The 20,108-nt window shown below is 36.9% G+C and overlaps 1 protein-coding gene across 6 annotated transcripts in view; it reads right to left on the reverse strand.

Annotated features, from left to right (window-relative positions):
- DENND1A (DENN domain containing 1A) overlaps positions 1–20,108 on the reverse strand; it is a 214,664-nt gene that overhangs the window by 177,163 nt on the left and 17,393 nt on the right. For all 6 annotated transcript variants that reach the window (XM_075439183.1, XM_075439180.1, XM_075439182.1 and 3 more), the window contains exon 3: positions 88–131. In XM_075439183.1, coding sequence (XP_075295298.1) covers positions 88–131 — 44 coding nt within the window. The remainder of the gene's footprint in view (positions 1–87; positions 132–20,108) is intronic.

Consider the following 20,108-nt stretch of genomic DNA (forward strand, 5'->3'; position numbering starts at 1 on the left):
CTCTTTCAGTAAAAAGAGCAGTAATAATATGTTGAACAACCCTGAAATAAATTTTGTCATGTAAAAAATTAATTACGCATTCCAAACCTGGTCACTGTAGTCCTCTGGGAATTGCCTCCGCACCTCAGGATCTGTAAATAATTGACAGATAATATTAATTGGCTTTGGATTAGTGAGCAAGCAGAGAATCACACATTAATATTTGATCAGAAGATGATAGCAACCCTGGCAGGGGATCCAAGGAGGGCAGCTGAGGCTGCTATGTTGATAAGAGCAGGGAAGGACTTTTCAAGGCTCTCCCTTTACCCTCCTCCAGAAAGACAAAACCTGTATATACAACACACACACAAAACACATGAAACCATCGATATCTGTGTGTACACACACACGCATACAGACACACATATCTATATGTAAATATTGTATTTCTATATAAATTATTTCATAAGAGATGTCCTGGTGCTACACTGAACTTTAGGCTGTTGCCTTGTGCAATATCTTTCTGGCTGCAATTTGCCAGCCAGCCTTGTCACCTGAAAATGGTCACCAAATGCACTGCTATTTTCTTTGTGATCAGGTAACCAGTTTTGCCAGCTACAGACACTGCATCAACTAACTTCTGTAGATGTTTTCAGCAATACCAAATTACAAATCTCTCAAAGCTACTTTATATTAATGTTGAGGTATGCTTCCTAGAAACAAAAAAACATTTACCCAGAATCTGAAAGAGGTAATTATTGTAGCCCTGGAACCGCTAATATTTCAGATTAGCAAGCATTCAAGACTGATGTAAGGTCCTTATTCCTCCCTGGCTTGTCAGAATAAATAATATGGTAGTATTCCCTGAATTTAATTAAAGAGGTTCATAAAACAACAAAGTATCATGATTGAAATTATTTATATGACAACCTATTTAAACCAGAACTCTTCAAAGCCATTCGTTTTTCAAAGGAATATGACTGAGAAGACCAGATTCCATTCGACAAATAATTGTTTTAATTACAAAAACCAGAAGACAGACCAAACAACAATCACGCAAGAGTTCAGAATATAAGGCACAGAGAAATCAGGCGGTATCCTACACAGTTTGCACCCTTTGTGCAGCCCGGTGGGTTTGGCTGCCTGCGGCTTGGCTCACTGCACACCCTGTTGCAGCTTCCTGACTCCCTGTACAGGGTCTCCACAAGCTTGGCTCATTCTGTAGGCAGTGATGTTCCATGCCCAACCTCTGCGGGTCGACTACTGCTACGCCGCGTTGTAGCCGAGGCTTAGGGGAAGAGGCATTTTTCTGACACATGCACCACACACTGTTATTTCAGAATAGTCCCTCCCATTTGCAAAGTCTATGTTAGTAATAAAATAGTTGATTGGGATTCAATTGCTAGCAAATACAAGCTTTTTATTAAAGTGTATTCTTTTTACGTCAGAAATACAGGAAGACTGCACACTAATAAACTTTCTAGCTTAACTTCTTCCAGACATTCCGATTCTTAGTTTTAACATTTCACCATTACACACATACATACAATTACATGCACAATATATCAAATTTTACATACGAATATGAGCAAACCCTTCTACATTAACACAACAAAGTAGAAAAAGTAAGCAAAGGATCACATTTTAACGCCTTAAATCTCTATGCAGGTAAGTGTTCTGAGCTGAGCGTCCCAACGTGACCAGCTGAGCTCTCACGAACAGTCCTTCACACACACGGAACAGCTGGCAGGACAAGACAGTCTCCTATTTCACCAAAGCAAGCACAGTATCAGTCGCAAGACGAAACTATGCAACATTTATTATGATGCATATTTTTAAATATTTTAAAAATTAATTATTTGAGGCTAAACTTTTCACAGAAAAGACAAATCAACAGAAAGAAATAAATTTGTAAATCCAACTACATAACATTGCTGAAGAAATCTGTAACAGTGCCTGGAACATGACACTGACATCCCCCCCACATACACACACTTCTATGGACCCATTACTCTCAAACTTAATCTAAATTTACATACATATACTGACACACAGAGCATTTTGTCATTTACCATCTTTTTAAGGAAACGAGGAATTAAATTGTGATATAAATCCTTAGTGTTTGCTCTAAACACATTCCTCCATAGACTGCAATCCCATTCTCCATTCTTTAAAAATACAACAAAACAGATTCATCACACAAAGTAATTGTGCGTGTGCAAGTAGTGCTTCTCCTGTTTTGTTAGCATCTTGAAAGCCCTCCTGCGTTTCAGGAGCTCACTGGTGTGGTGGCAGGCCTACAGGAACGTATTTGTCAGCACTTTTCTAAACCCTGAAAGCTCCTTGCGAGATCACTGTCCACAAGACAGAGGTGCATTGTGCACCGCTTTGCAAGACACCAAGATCCACTCCTAAGCACTGGTAGCTGGAAGTTATCATGGGCAAATAAATGCACGCTGCTGCTTTTATTGTCTCAGAGGCCCCCTTACAAATCTTTCTCATTAAAATGAAACAAAAGACAACTTCAATAATAACTTCAAAGTCACAGCCAAGGATTTTTGTTAGGCTCTTTTCAGTTCTGATTCAGAGTTTTGACTTAAATATGTTCACTCTTACAGAAAATTGGGGTGTTTTTTTCCTGCCTCTCAAAAAATTCTGTGCCATCAGGAAATAAGGCAGAGCAGTGGCCATAGCAAACACAGCATAAAATCCACCGAAAAAACCCTCCCTGTTCCATACATGCCCCTAACATAGGAAAGGGAAAGTAAATCAACTTACAACAAACCAAAAGATTTCCACTGTCCTCACCTCTCACAAGGACCACAACATTTTGTTCATCAGTTGACTGGACTACACACTGAACAGGATTTAGCCAAATTTTCAATGTTGACTCATTCACATGCACTGTCTATGATGTTGAGTGCAGTACATAATTACAATGCAGTTACAGTGATCACCAATAAAAAGAAACAAACAATAACTTCCCCCCCACCATCAATACATCAGAATGTGTATCTCCAGCATTTCTTTAATATCCTTTGACATCAATAGCCAGTAAGAAGGATATTTCAATTTTCAAAGTTACTCAAATGTTTAACTGATCTACTACAAAATTGTTTTCCTTAATTATTTCAGAGTTATGTGTTTCTGAATATTTGTTCTTTAGGGGTAACACGCACCAATTAAAAACTAGACCATGGGTTGTTAAGGTCTTTACAATGCACCAAAATCAGATCATCTTTGTAACTAGCTTAAGACTGCATTTTGTCATGTGCTCTTGCCATAGAAAGAATTGTGATATATCCTTGCTACAGGCAGAGCAACGCTTCAGTCTTTGCTGTCCATCCCCAAGGCCTCCTCTCCCCGCAAAGGAGCGGCGAGGCAGACAGCCACCTCCAGCACTGCTGGCTCAGGCGACGTCTCAACACGAAGGCTGGCCTCCACCTTCTCTTGAGAAACGGACAGAGTATCTGCTGCTGCTGTGGTCTGCATACCACAAGAGGCAGGTACACCGTATTTGACGAACCCTTCCTACAGGTCATCCAGACTAGTTACTCATACACTGTGAGTTAATATTTAGAATTTCTATTTCTCACTTTGTATCTTCATTGAGCTTGGTAACAGGAGAAAATTGAAAGATTCAGTAAGACAAAACGGAGAGTTTAAACTTTTCCACACAGCAGCTTATCAACTGTAATATAATTTTTACTTCACTATTGCATCGCTTTTTTATATCTCTTAGCCAGTACCGTTCCACTTGTACCTGTCCATTGATGTGTATCCTACAGGATAAATTACTTCTACGTCTTAAAAATTAGACAGTAAAACATACGCACTGCAAGGTTCAGTAAGAAGACAGGAGGAAATTTGCTGGATGCTTTCTGTGCTGTGAAGACTTCAAGGAACTGAAGTAGTTACAGTTGTTTTCCAGACTAAGCGACGGAGAACACGTGAATAGGGGCTTTGGTGAATTGAATCCTCACGTAGACAGGACTATTTCACTCACCAGATTAAACATTACCACACCGCAACTGAGAAAAAGATGTGACTCTAATCAGAGTCCCTACCCAAAACAGTTTCTACAGGTTCAAAATGAAAACGTTCTCCAAGCACACAGGCTACAATTACATTGTCATCCAAAACATGGATCTCAGAGTGATAAGATACATTCATAAGCTAACTTGTCTTTAATATACACAAAACCTTTCTATGTCAATCAACTGCACGTATTAGAATCAACTCAATTCCATGCATAATGCATGAAATGCATGAAAGTAACTTAATTTCTCATCCACCGATTTCAATGGAAATAACAGCAATATGTACTCAGCTGGATAAGCAAAGCACCTTGTGGAATTGCACTGAACGTCACATCCCTGTTAAGACAGTGGGATATATAATTCGCATGCACTCTGCTTTTCATGACACATCTTATAACAGCATCAGAATGGCTAATCCGTATAACCTGGAACCCTACAGTTAAGAAAACCACCTTTAAATTGTGCCTGGCAGCCACATGCTTGCACATCCTCATGATTTACAAGTACTTTGTATTTAACAATGCACCAGCTCCATCACTTCAGCTTTTAAATAGTCTGGGAATATTCACTACCTTTATTTGGAAAACACTACACAATGGAAAAAGAAACTACATAACATCTTTTTATAGCTTTCCTCGCTTTATCCATTCTTCACTGTTAATCTAATGTTCATTTAAAAGATGTTTTCAACTACATTTACCTACACATACATACACAATAAAATTAAATTTAAATTCTATGTGGTCATTACATGAAGTTCCATGAAGCTGAAGCACACTCTCTAAACCAAGAGGATTTACATAAATACATACATTTAGATGGTGGCCATGAAAACACCTGACTTTATGAAATATAAACATCTACAAACAAACATTACTATTACTCAGTATGGCCAGGCCCTCCATTGAAAGGATAAGCACAAGGCGCCTAATAACCACAACAGACACAATATCCAAATTATTCTGAAGAGGGGGAAATGGTCGTACGAACAGAGGAATACAGGAGGGTAGCTCAGACAAGCATTCAGGACTCAGCTTTAATCAGCACAATATGCTTCAGCATTCATGTGAAATACTTGGTAAAGACATGAACATATCCGACTGTCAACTCTGCCTATGAAACTGAAGTAACTTGAAGACTTCAAACACTTTTACTAACAGTAATTTGTTTTGCACACTGCATGCAAACAGAATTAGATGTAGCTCCATTGTACCTCCAGACAGTAACAAAACCCTTTGCAACTCAAAACACAGTGAACCCTCTTCCCCTAGGTACTTCACAGGCTTTCTAATGAAATAATGCTCATATATTTTTCTACTTTAATACTCCCTAGGCAAAGTAAACACACAGAAAATGCATTTTTCAAGTTCAGGAGAGGGGAATCTATTTGCTGACATCAGAACAAGTGAAGAGACAGACTGAAATCCTAACCAACCTCTTACGTAGTCACAGCGAAGGCCAGAGCTTGAAGATTTCCAGGGCATCAGTCATCTCTAGAGTTATAAAGCATTAAAAGCTCAGCTAAGGTCAGCAAAAGAAGACATCGCAAAACAACGAGCAGACAAAGTGAAAGATAACAACAGAAAGCAAAAAGTCACCTGAATTATGGAGCTGCTTCTCAAACTAAACTTTTCCCAAACCCCAAAACCTGAACAGGTTGTGCTGCTACAGGTTGAACTTCCATGTTGATAGTAATTTCATATCTCCTGTTCATCTTTCATGACATCCAATTTTGTAGTTTCAGCTCACAAAAGATGACAAGATCACAGAGTTTCTGCCTAAAGCAAGTGCTGACAAACTTCTCTGGAAAATAACCATATACTAATATTAATAGCATGCTGAAAGACAGCACTGGAAATTGTAAGTTACAAGTGTAAAGCAGAAAGCATACAAACAATACCATTCCAAACTATAGCTTATCTGCTATCTCCATCCCTGTATGAGCGCAAGTGCAATGAAATACACATTTGTCACAAATTGAAATTAAAACTGTGGGTACTACGAAAAAATGGAACTTAATTCCATTCCTAACGGTTACACTCAGGTTTAAAAATCTTTTAAACCAGTGGCATGTCATATGTATTCCCTAAGATTCATGAGTGACTTCACTGCAGTCGGAGTGGGTTCACCTACCAAGCGGACGCACGTCACTGTAAGCCCTCTTCCCAGAGGATACCGCTCCGCACAAAGCAGCTGCTGCCCACAAAGTCCAGGCTGGCCAAAGACCTGGAGATCCACCAGCCTTACTGCTCACACGGACATCCCGCTCTAGGGAGGGCCAGTCAGGAAAAACACGAAACGACCACGTGGTTAATTTGGAAGCCGTTTCCTTTGCAACTATTTTAAGAGGTGCTTTTGAGGGAAACTACTGAATCGCTTCTCATATGAACAACATGTGAAATTTTTGTAACTGAACATATTTTTTATTTTGAAAAGCGATAAGACAATGCTATTTCTCAGTAAGAGACAAGCAAAACTTCTCTGCACTGTCACAGCAGCATGTTGATTCCTTGCCATGCATTTATAGACTATCCACAAATGGATAACATAAACCAGTTTTCACTGCTAACACATTTAGTTTTTCCCTCTAGTAGCAGAGATTCTACCTCACATCTAAGTACATTAGAGCATCGTATTGATTACTCAACCGTATTCAAGCTATTATTGTTAGTATTTTAGTATATACGTGAATGTTTCCAAGTTTTAAAACCAATTACTGCCTCTCCCTACAGAATCTTGTTCCACAAAAAGCCAAATACAGAAGAATATTGAAATTAGCTGTGAACTGCATAATCCCATTGTTCAATTTCATGGCATTTAAGACACTACCTTCCCCTCCTCACAAGTCTAAATGTTAATCCATGCTGTAACCTGATTTAATTTTCCAGATGACAGGATGGGAACGTGCTACAATGGCATATTAGTGTAACTATGCTGCTCTTTTACTCTCAACTTTTCTTACACCATAAAGTGAAGAGCTTTGCTTTTAGAAGAGGTATGCTTAATCACTTCTAAAAGTAGCAGAACTCAAACTGGTCTGTATTTGAAGTACATGGAAATTACTAAAACCAGGGAAGTTCTTCAGAAAATTATCAGAAAATACCTCCTATGGTTAACCACACAATACCAATACATACCAACCTGTTTCTTCTGATAAAAGTCAGCTAATTTAATCCATACTGGCTACAAATCATTCAGCTATACTAATCACAAATTGAAAAATACAATGAAGATTACTTCAATTTTCCTCCCTAACTGAATGATTTAACTCATTCACTTCAGGTCTTAATAGTTGCAATCCCTCTAAAATGGAATGGAATTCCAATCAGAGCAACTTTAATTTCAACACCCACTACACACTATAGTACTTATGCAGCACAACGAAAAACAACGTAAACTTCTTTCCAAACCTCTGCAAACTCCTTGAAGTCCTGTATTCAGCACAGCCAAACACTTCTGCTTGCCCCTAAACTGCTGCAGACTTAGCACACAGAGAACATTTCGCACGGGGGGAAGAGGGGGAGGAGGGAAAAAGGCAGCGGGGGTGGGGGGCGGTGGAGAAAATGAGGGAGAGAAAACAACCTACACACACACACACACACAAGACGACAGACTAGAAACCTGGCAGAAGCACGTTCTGGCAGGAAATATATACAGAATAAAAATTATCGTTTTCTGGATATGAAGCTTTAAGCCTTCAATCTTCTCATCTTAAAGTACTCCTTACTCTAGAAGTGTACAAGTCAGAAAACAACCAAGATGTAAAAGAAAATTCTGTAAGAATGTCTTACAAACGATATTAAAAAAAACAAAAACAAAATACACCAAAAAAAAAACCTGCCAGCACCACAGCCCCTGCAACTGAAGTTACCCTAAACTATCAATATGCATAGCAAGCACATATAGCAGGTTCAATATTCAAAAATACAACCCACATGAGAATAGTATCCAATTAAACTCTCCACCTAGCAGATCACACTCCAAAGAAATATTCTGTTTCTAGGATATAGCCTGCATCTTTGTGACAAGTTAGGCATAAATAAGGGGACACTGCCCTGTCGTTCTCAGTTACTGACGTTTTTGTGAATGATGCACAGCCTCTGGTTGAGTGAATCAGCAAGCACTACACACACCAGCTGCTGTTCAAAGGAGTCCATTGACATTAAGGCCATAAAAAACAGACTTGCAAGTTTGCCTCTCTCAACAGAACACTTGGAAGTCTGCCCTGCAAGTGCCAAAAACCTCGCTGGTAACGTGAAAATGCTTTTCACAACAGTTTAATCTAGAAACAGAATATGAGGTTTGCAACTCATGCATGAAATGCTGTTCAGAGTTCAGTAAAATGATCCAAACGTGGGAAAGACTGAGCGCAAAGGCAACATAAAATATACATCACAGGAAACGGGAAGGAAGAGAGAAAACCAGAACAGATTAATCAAATCACTATGATTTCTGTAATTATTTTTATATTACCAACACGTCAAGAGCCAGAGGGGCAGTGAGGAGCAGAACTTTCCTAGGCAGCGTTCAGCAATATCCTACACATTTTATTTTTTTTTCTACAAATCCTTCCAAATTAAAGCAGGTTAAACAACAACTTTCTTGTGGATTTTTACTTAAGGCTACATACAGTTCTCCAGAATAAAAAGAATTATCTTCAAAATTCAAATGATTCTGCACAATATGAAGAAATAATAGCCCCAACAATACAAGAATTGGCAGAAGTTGCCACAGTTGCCCTTACGTTTCAGCACACCCGGGGCGGCCGGGTTCCTGACCACTCTCCTCACATCAGTTTGCCAGCGCACGCATTAGTCCATCAGCAGCTTTATGACCCATTCAGAGTAAACCTTAAATACGAGAGTGCCACTGCTTCCAGCAACTTTCCATCTAAAAGGATCTTGGTTAAATTCATCTTACAATCTTGTTAAAAAACTAACGTGCAATAAGTGCAAAATAGGAACGACACGCACTTCTTGGGGAAGACAACACAAAAAACATTCATGGTCTTTTACAGAAAGAAGAGGTTACATTAGTTTCCTCTTAGCACGTCCTAATCAGTTACTTGGTGTCATGTCAAGTTGTTGAACTGTCCCAGCTTGCCACTTAAAAGGCATTCAGCATCACATGGACATTCCACTAAAGAAAAGTAGTGGAGTTAAGAACGGTATTTCCAGTTTCCTCTGGCATAGTCACAACTTTGAAAGAATCTGTTCTTTTCTTTCCGTACCATTTGAAGAGCTAAAGTATCGTGAAATAAACAGAAGCTGAAGAATTAAAAAAAACCACAAAACAACCAACCACCAATCAACATTGAAGTTAGCTCTGATCTAAATGTTAAGGCAAACATGACCACAAAAACTGAAAAGCCGGTTCAGTTTATATTTTATTTCAAATCTCTTCTACAGTACAAAGTCAGTCATCTCTCTCCCAAGGAACAAGATCGGCTCTTCCCTTCCATAGCATTAAGTTGTAATAGAAGCAGATCAAGAAGCAATGGATTGAAGAAAATGCGTGTGTTGGAGTCAAGACCTGATAAATGGTAAGTAAAAGGACATTGTAAAAGTTACGCATCAGACTAGTTAGGACCTTTATAAGGTAATATGTTCCATCTTCAACTGTTATTGCTTACTCTCCTGGATTCTTATATGGAATGGTGCCAGGTTTGGTCAAAACTTTACTAACTTTTTTAATTGAAGTTGTGAAACAGTTGTGTTGCAAGCACAGTGTTCAACATATGAAACACGGTTGGGGAATTACCTCTGTATTAAATCCTCAACTTTTGTTTCATCCATACAAAGAGATCAGTTTTTAAAAAATCAGTTGTATAACAGTACAGATTAACTTCTCTTCTAACATTCTAAACTGTAAGAATAAGGAGGCATTAGAAAGCGTAAGATGTGTTCAGCGATCAGAAAACTTTCGGTCCACATTAATTTCTAAACTGATGATACGGATACAACTGACGCTAGAACTATGCCAAGGGGATGCACAGGATGGAGTTAAAGCTAAAATAACAGAGATGAAAAATAGAAGACATAAAAAAGTACTTATTTCAAGCCTTATTTGTTACATGTTTCTCCCATCTTCATCTCAGGTCTTCAGATCTTTTCTATGCAATGGTTAATCATTTTGGTGATACCTCAAGTCCACATTAAAGCACGGCTGATGAATCTTTTGAGCTTGTTTTACTATGCACTTAAGGGGATATTCCTCTTCATAACCATCTGTTCTTCTACCAACCCAAAAATTTAGTATTACTGGAAATCTAAGCCAAACGCCAGGAGGCCTGCAAGGAGCAAATTTCGAAAGGATTATGTTTTTAATTCTTTCCCCACCCCCCTGTAATTTCAGTCAGCAAATTATACAGCAGCTAAAACTTGCAAAAAATACAATTAGGTAACATCCTACTTCAACATGCAAGAAATCCGCAACGCCTGGCTTACAAAATTAAATACAAAGTGTTTTGAAACATTTCACAGGCTGCCTGTAGTAATTATACAAAAGAGTTTAAATGTAGAAGTTGAATAGGAACGCCTACTTTAAGTAGGCTTTTTTTTGTTTTAATAATTTTTTAAGTTTATTTGTGTTTGATCAGTATATTTTTTTCTCGTAACCTTTTCACTACTCTATAAATTTAATAGAGATATGCTTCAAGTGCTAAGGCCATGAATACTGAATTCGTTTCCCTCCTGCCTCTTTGTATTTATATTCTGAGACAGCAGAGTTGCCTGGTGACAGCCTCTTCACTTCAACAGCAGCTGGCAAGCCCTCCTTGTCCTGAAAATATGAAAGAAAGAGTTAACTAATATTTCATGCTATGATTTAAATGTGACAATCTGGAAGTGCCAATACCACACAGAGTACGATTTACAAGATAAAATTTTTTTCTTATGTCTCAGAAGCAATAAAGGAAGAAAAATAAACAGACCTTCCTCACACATAGCTAGCATGCAACAAAAATTAATCCAGAGTTAGTGCATCATCTAGAGTTTAACAATACCAGACACAAGCAGTGATTGTGTAAATCTGCCAATTTAACTTATATTTCCAGAATGCAAATTCTCAAGTTACGCAAGATAAGACCAAAGCAACTACAGTTCTGACATTTTTACAAGAAACACTCACCCTCTGTAATATTTACAAGACATGTACTTCAAATTGCTTATGTATGCCTATCTGCTTTCCCAAGATTACTGCTTCTGCTAAACGTTCAAGCATCTGTAGCCCAAAATAATTTCTTTAAGTTAGCTTTTTACAGCAAAAATCAAAGATTTACATTTGCTAAAATGAGAGTTTATAGCCACCCTAATTCATACCTAACACTGGCATATTCATAAGCAACTTCATTCAAAAAAACCCCAAACCCTTATTCAATTAATTTTAAGAGAAATTTTACATGTCATTTTTTCTACTTTCCTGCATCAACCAGATAATTTTTAATTCTGTTTGTTGTTTCGAAGAAAGCCAGGAATAACATTTTAATGTCATATTGCTTTTTAGAAATACTGTATTACAAGGAACTCATGTAAAACCACAACGTGGCCATGGCAGTCTATCAACTACATTACAACACCTAAAGGAATTGCAAATGAAAACAAATAGTATTTTCCAACATACTGCCAGGCTTTTCATTACTAGAAAATACTTGGGATTTATAAACATTTGTCAAACCGCTTTATTTTTACCATTTTTGGTTTTAGTTTTAATGATATTGTGGCCATTTTAATTTACTAATAACCTTTATTTTCCATGTATTACAGAACACTTTACAGTAGACTAACTTTTTTTTTAATCTCTTCCCAAAATTCACCCACCATAATAAATTCATATAGACATATTATTAGGCAAATACATACGAGTACCACAGAAATATATTCATTGTTATATGGACCGCTACATCTCAGGTTTAATCGGAACTGACTTAAAAAGCTCTTCGAACAAAAGTGTTCTAGCCAACCACAAGTTCTTGAAGTGCTGCACTAAAAAAGAAAACAAACCAACCCTACTCTTCAGCAATTGTATAATTGCCTAAACTACACAGAGAATACCTTCTTTGTTAAACATCCAACAGTGAATACTGATTTCTAAAGCCTCAAGCTATGTAACTTCATAATGTTTAAAACCGTGACCTTACTTTCATACTTTCAATATTGATAGTCTCAAACTGTTTTCAGTTTCAAAGTTATCATGTGTTACTGCTGTAGAGTACCACCAGCTCCCAGTGACGCTGCTCTGGGTTATTGATCTGCACAAATACCCTCTCTTCTGGGAATCTTCCTGCACAGCAATACAGGTTTTACAGAAGACAAGCTCTTCAACATCACTTTGTGTTTTGATGGCTTCAAAATTTCTATTATTGTATCTCTGTTTACTTCAGTTATTCAAATGGCATTGAAACAGAAAAAACGGATTCTATCAAAGATGAAACTGTGACACAAGAAACTGAAAATCCCATTCTTAATTCTACTGTTTTCTTTAGTGGAGATGTTTACATAAATATATTTTACAGTACATTCCAAAAAGTAACCTATCTATTATACAATGAACCTGTTTCACATACATTTCATTATCAATAAAGGACAGCCAAATGGAGCCGTCATTTTTGGTGAGACATTATTATAAAGAGGAATACTACAGTTGTGGTTTCTACAACAATGTAGACATCCTCAGAGCTTCACGCTTAATGTATTTACAACTACAGAAATCTATGTTATTAAATGACCCTAACTGACTAACAGTTTCAGTGGTCACCAACTCAATCCTAAGTTTTAAAGCATGCAAGATCATACATAAAAGATAGCATTAATTATTTTATTGATACATTTCAGAACTTAACCTTGTACCCTTCAGTACTCAATTTCACCTTTCTGTTCCAGCATGATCCGTGTAACCTGCTCATCTCCATTTATCAGTCATATTAGTACTGTCCATTCTATCAAAATGGTAATGAAAATTCCTAAGGGCCAGTAAACTGGACGCAAGTTAAAAAAAGAAAAAAAATAAAAATCAGAGACTGGTCACAGTGAGCCTCAACTAAGGCTACAGCATCTCTGAGGTCTTGTGCAAGCCTACAAACTGCAGCACTAAATGAGAGGAAAGTTTGTAAAAACAGGAAAAGCATTCAATACACTCACCTGCAAAAGGTTTCTGTGGAGTCAGATGCGTCGATGACAGAAGCTGAACTTCTTGAACAGTATTCAGAACTTGGGGGAGTAGGGGTGGGGAAGAGGTTCTGAGGTAGAAAAACACACCTCACCTAGCTTATGACCATGAGATGATAGAAAAAGAAAATCACTGAGTGTTCAGCTACGCAGACTGACTTCTCTCTTTTGGAGTAAAGTTCATTAACCAGAGAGCATCAAGCACTGCAAGAGAATTGTGGGTATATTTACACTCACAGTATTGACCTATTTCCTATCTGCAATGCTTTCAGCTACTATTAACAAAGCTCAGTTTATGCCATGTGTGATGCTGTAATAAAAAGAAGGCCTCTGAAAAAGTAAGTTTAGCACATTTAAAGCAGTACTATCAGCCTGAAAAGAAATCTGTTTTATATAAAGAGGAGCTTGCTGATATCCAGTGCAACAGATGGGAAAGCTATCATCTCACTAAAAATTTTTAAAACATTTTTGTTACTGTAGAAAAGGTATGGGTATCAAAAGGATTTTTAACTGCAAAACAGAAAAGCCCTGGGAACATTTGAAGATATTTCATACTTCCAAGATGTATGACAGCACACATCCAGCTATCAAGGTACTCCCAAAACAGTGGACTAGTCTAGTTCTCAGCAGGAACATTTCATAATCATGTTATATGATACATATCATTTAGTAGCTGGCCATGGAAACCAGGTGTATATAAAACTAGCAATTTCATTAATTTCCTTTCTCTCTTCCTTGCCCATATTTATTACCCAACAAACTCCCAACTACACTTCTGACTTTTTCAAGAGCTCTGCCAATTCTTTTCAATTTGCCCACCCTTTGCAGCAGATTTGCTGAAAACAATTTTTTCCTTCATTACCAACTCCAAAGGTAATCTAAAAATGCAGCTTCAACCCACTTGCACAATTTTTCTCCACAGGTTGATCCACAAGGTGCTGCAGAGCAGGTGGTGATCGACTCTCACCGTGCTGACATGCAAATCTACTGAGGATGACTAAGGAAACGAGGAGCGTAACTTGTTACGGCCAGCTGGCAGCACAGCTGTAGTCTCCAATATCTGCACATCATCACTGATTTGCAAGAACATCTACTATTAGACAGAACAAAAGGGAAAGCTGTGTCCTGTAGACAGTACGTCCTCAGAAGCAACTCCTCACAGCAACGGAGAGAGCGGACGGAGTAGGACATTCAGAGAGCCGTTGTTCCCATAGTGCTTGGTAGAAACACCACTGCTAGCTAGAGCCACGCTTGCATTATTGCACACCATCATCTGCTTAGCACCGATAAGCAGTATGATGAGGGGAAGCAGTTTTCAACATATCTTAAAAACTAGCAGTAAGCTCAAGAGCTGTGGTGGCTTTTATCACAGACAAGCACACCTTGAGGAGTGCATACTCTTTTCTCGTTATCTCATACCACGTCTAATTGGGCTTCTAAGCTCTCTGCTCCCTAGCCGCTTTTTCCAGTTCCACCGTTGTACACTAATCAAAAGAATTCAAAGTATCAACAGGTCATTTCTAAAAACTCTCCTTCCTGTTAAACTCTCTTACTTGCCCTACATCCAATCATCCTTTTTGGAGGAGGGAAACAAACAGCATTTACAGTAATTTACGTGTTGAAAAATAAACATATATCATTAATTGTAGTATCACAACACTAATACTTCATGCCATAATTGTTCCATAGAGCCTCTACTGCCTTTTCTTGAATGATCAGACTAATGACAAAGTTCTCTCCATCTTTTTATACAGCATATATGATGAAAGATTAAATTAGAAGTTACACACACAAACACAACTCCTTTTAAAAAGGCTCAAAACACTGTATTTACATCTGCAAGTACTCACTTTATTACTACAACCTTTATAACAGAGCTTAGGTTTGCTTCAAACAAAACAGGGTTCTCAGCGACAGAAGCACAAGAAAAAGCCCTGCATACAGTTAGTCTACAAAGAATTAACTGGATTAATTAGCAAGGGATTTGAGAAGCAGCTTGGAGCTAGAAAACCAAAACACTAAATTGTTTAAATACTTTGGCAATGGATCAAGGTTTCTAAGCAGCCCTATGTTCCATTCTCTCCTTTTTTTTCCTTTTTTTTTTTTTTTTTTTTTTTGCTCGGTGTTTTAACACATTTAACCTGACAAGGTACTTTTTCATGAGATATGAATGACACTGTCAAAATACCAAAAAAGAAGATGTGAATTAAAAAATGCCACAAGCTGTTAGCAATTCTGCCAACATGTATGAGCCCAGGCAACATTAATTAAAAATCAATAGCTTAGGACATAAATAGCTCTTATCTCTGTTATAGTATATCTCTAACATAACTCTTTATTAAAAAAAAAAAAAGGCAATGTCTTTGCTATTATACTGACTGAATTGACCACAACAAAGCAAGAAGAAATAAGGCAAAAACACTGAGCACAGAACCACACATGAGAAAGGGAGGACAGGCCTATGAATGATTGGAATGTTTCAGCCTTGCACTATCATTAACATATAACTGGCCAGAAATAGCCACACTGCAAATACTTGCAGAATAAGTTACCAGGAAGAACATTTCAGGTTTTCAGCGCTAATATCATTCTATACAAACTCTGTATGCCAAGGAAATAAGAATAACGAACACATCTTTCTGTCAGCTAGAGCTTATTAATAAGTACTTTTATTATGCATCTCAACTAAAGACAAAGTTACTGTAAATTCTCTGGTAATTACAAAACACAGGTGAGAAAGAGGCAGGAAATTGCACTCTATTTATTCTTCTTTAGAGCTACAATCTTCAAACTAAAGTTACATTAGAAGACATCAAAGCTAAAAGATTTAAACTAAACTAGGAACTTAAGCCACCACTTTCAAAAGCTGTTTTCAAGCTTACAGACTGCCAAACATTTGAAAGACTTAAACCCGTTTTCTATCAAGAGATCACCTACACACACCGAGCTGGATGCACTGTTTGGGTCTGCCATAACTCCTAGAGAATCACGACAATTTAGATTTCTGAACAGTTTCTACAGAAAATTTATGAATATAAAAAAGAATATGTAAGAATCATCGTGAAACAGCAAGGTTAAGTTCAGTTTTCTTTTTGTCTAGTGACTCTTGCATTATTCAATTATTTATTAATGATGCACATATCAAATGATTCCATCAAGACACAGCAGTCGAAATCAACGACAAAGCACTCAACCAGGCACTATTTAGCAAAAACTTCTTTATTTGAATTCAAAATAGAAGGGAAAATTTCACTTACATAAGTGACGCGTACCTATGCCAAGACACTAAAACACTCTACAAATTTCAGTGGAAGAGCAGATCATAAAATTGTAGCACGCTTCAGGTGGAATTCTCAGGACAAAAAGGATTATTTTGATAGTCATGACTGCAAATTTGAGCTTTCAAGAACATCTTCTAGCGGATGACCATATGCAACTGCAGTTCCTCCCAACTACAGAACAGAGACCTGCAGATGAACACCAACACCAAACTTTGGATAACACTATAGCGGACAGCCAGTCATTCAGGAATTAAAGAGTCCAGAACATACCAGGAGGTTGAATTTATTAAAAAGAAGTACTACAGATTGTTTTCCTTGCAAAGACGTTTTTTTACAAATACCGATCTGAAATACTGAATCTATAGATTATAGATCCAGGACATCAGCTTTGTAAAATCATATGCCAAGCAGATCATAGCTACAGAAATAATCAGAGATTAATTAGAAATTCACTTCTGTTATGGCAATGCAGTCATGAAGTACTAGACTTTAAGGTCTTAAATGATAACATTTCAGTATGTCAGTTGGATTTTGAGTCCTACCTCGCAGCTGAACTTTGCGACATTCCTACTTCTGCCTCTTCCCACCCCCTTGCAATAATCCCACCTCCCAAAAATTTAGTTTATTGATTACAGTGCAGCAAAGAAAATCAAAGGTTCTATTCACAAAATACAGATGCCAAGTGTCAGGACAGGGAAACAGAAGACCTCGCTTTTCACAAGGCCTTTTGGTCTAACTTTTCATCAAGCTACAGTCAGAAATGGCATATCCTTCTGTGGGACAAAGGTGTGAGGGGGAAGAAGGGGAGTAGAAAAAATATTAATATAGAATTACTATACTTTTCTGGCAAGCGGGTGCAAATTTTTTTTCTATTTTATTTTTTTAAGATATGTTTCTGGTTTATAAGATTATCTTCAACCACCTGGATTCTCAACTCTTCAATTTCCATTCAAGCTATTGCCAATTTCAGTTAACCTTGTTTAAGGTGTACCAAATACAAGTTCTTGTTGCTGCATTTGAGATAACATAATTATTCATCTAAATGGTGAATTATGCAATCTTAATTTTTAGTAGGAGAGGTACATTAGAATAAGAATTGCTGCTAATAGTGTTCCTCTAAATGGAATAAATTGAAACTCCACCAAGTTGCCCCAATAATGTTTTTTGTCATTAAAAAAAAAAAAACAAACCCTATCATTTTATTAACATTTCAATCATCTTCATTGAATTTTCAAGAAAATAATACAATTCAGAGGCTTTGTTACATCTCTGTCTCCATTTTATTTTATCATTATAAATTAAACTGATTATAAAGATGCAGAAGTAATTTGTAAACTCTTTCAAAGACATGATTTGCATTTTTCTCCTACAAAGACGAAGATATCCCCCTAACATGCTCCACTTGTGTTAAATATTAAATAAAGATACTTACACTACATATACGGCAAAAATGGAAGATATTTCTGATATGTTTTGGGATTACTTTTAGTATTCTAACACCGTTTATAACATTGGTGCAAATACTGCCACCAATAAAGAAACAAACATTAAAAAGGTGTCCTTTAAGCTTCCCTTTAAGGCATCTACCATAATCGTATAATTTGCTCTGGACATCATTAAAATGTAAAGTTAATGAGGATTCAGCTGAAAACAGAAGAAATGTAACCTATTTTCAGGCAAAACTTCTAACACTGCAATCAGAGGGAAAACCTCTTTGATGTCTCTTTGTCTCTTCTCATTAATTTTCTTTTGGTTTAAAAAAACACAAAGGCTGTTTAAACTAAAAAATGCATAGAAGTTTAAACATGGTAATTATAGTAAAGCTTCAATGAGGTCATTAGGTTTTTAAAACTTTGAGATAAACAAAATTGAGATGTATGACTATTTTAAAAACATGTCAATACTCAATTTTAATTGTCCATGTGATACCCACTGCATGCTAAGGATTTTGTCTAGATACAGAATTGCTTCAAGATTATACAGTGAAGGACCTAATCCTGTATCCAGGCTAGAGCAAAGCAGTCAAGAAATGCATCGAAATGTAAAGCGCTGTAATTACTCTATTACTGGATACCACGTTTGGTATTCGTACGTGCAACAAAGCATGCTTTTTGCAATCTGCATGCAAGAGAGAGGGCAAATTGTGAGATTCTGCTACTGTTTACCTCTACAGTTCATTAAAGAACAAAATACTGAACAAGTTAAAGAATTCTATTTCCTCACTACATCTATTTTTGTTCATGAATACTGCCAAGGTCCACACCAAGCTATATACTTCTGTTTTAACACACTAATTCTTGCCAGCAGAAAATATCTTTAAGAGCTATTTAATTACATAGTACTGACAGAATCTACCACACACTGAAGTGGTATGTATTTGTAGTGAATAATTTACAAGTAAATGTTCTCAAAACATAATCAAAAATTTTAACACTACTGTATACAAAATAAGATGATAGATTATCACAAACACAAGTACTGCATTTAGGCCATTAAGTAACAGCAACAAATATACAGGACAAACACAACATCTTTAGTGTAGAAGGACATTAATCATAATGAAGCAAAATAAACATATCTATAACATTTTTCCATGTGAATAATGGATAAAATAAATAAAATGGGATGAGGTGAGATCAATATATTAGTCTGAGGTAATTGTAAGTATGAATTTTAATGCACTTGTGGATGTAGGTTATAGCTTTAATAGGGAATTATTTATCCTATTGATAAACTCTTCAAGTTAAACTGACTGAATGATCAACAGGCAAGTATCAGATAAAATCAGGTATTACTTTAGGTGCAAGTGAAGAAAATGTTTAGAAGAAAATCTCATACTTAAGGAAAACAAGATTTTGAGGTTTGTTTTATTGGAGGGGGAGGGCATGCTACTCTGCCATATTTTATTACAATTTAATCCTGCCCTTCACCACAGGCCAGTTCTGTTCTACAACCTCTCCTACTGCCTATTGAAGAGACAGCATAAGCTAATTTCTGTGCTGAGCTGTTTCTCATATCCTGGTATCTTTCACTACTTGCTTGCACTGTCCTAATGTCATATTCACAAAAAGACAATGTTATTTAAATAATGTGTTAAGTCAAACATGAAGCTCACAAACATGAAAAGTCAGAAGCCTGATTCTACTGTCTACCTATACTGTGATACTTAATCAGCTATTTTGTCTTCACATTTTAGCATTTGATTTGAGCCTGCATTAATTATTTTTGAGAGGTGCTTTTCCACAGAGTGATGATCTGGTTTTAGAATCTTTGGAACAGAAGATCAAGGATATCAAAAGTATCTTACAGGTCAACTAGACACAAATGAAGGGTAGTTATTTACTTAAGAGATAACACGATGTAAGAATCAATCTCAAAGAAGGTAATGTTACCACTATTTACATTCATAACTATGTATTTTCAATGTAAATGACTCTTCAAAGGAACTAGAGATGGGACTCGGTTAATCCCAGTAGAACGCAACAGGAGTTGTGAGTGTAATTCTCTTCACCACCATTTAAAATCCTACACAAATTCTAAGTGTGGAAATTCTTTTGCCTGCAATATACAAGATACTGCTTTAAAAATACTCCCTGAAAGTTCTTTTTTTTTTCCCCCCACATTCCTTCCCCAGGTGTAGGCAC

The sequence above is a fragment of the Opisthocomus hoazin genome, chromosome 19 (assembly GCF_030867145.1).
Source record: "Opisthocomus hoazin isolate bOpiHoa1 chromosome 19, bOpiHoa1.hap1, whole genome shotgun sequence".
Taxonomy (NCBI): domain Eukaryota; kingdom Metazoa; phylum Chordata; class Aves; order Opisthocomiformes; family Opisthocomidae; genus Opisthocomus; species Opisthocomus hoazin.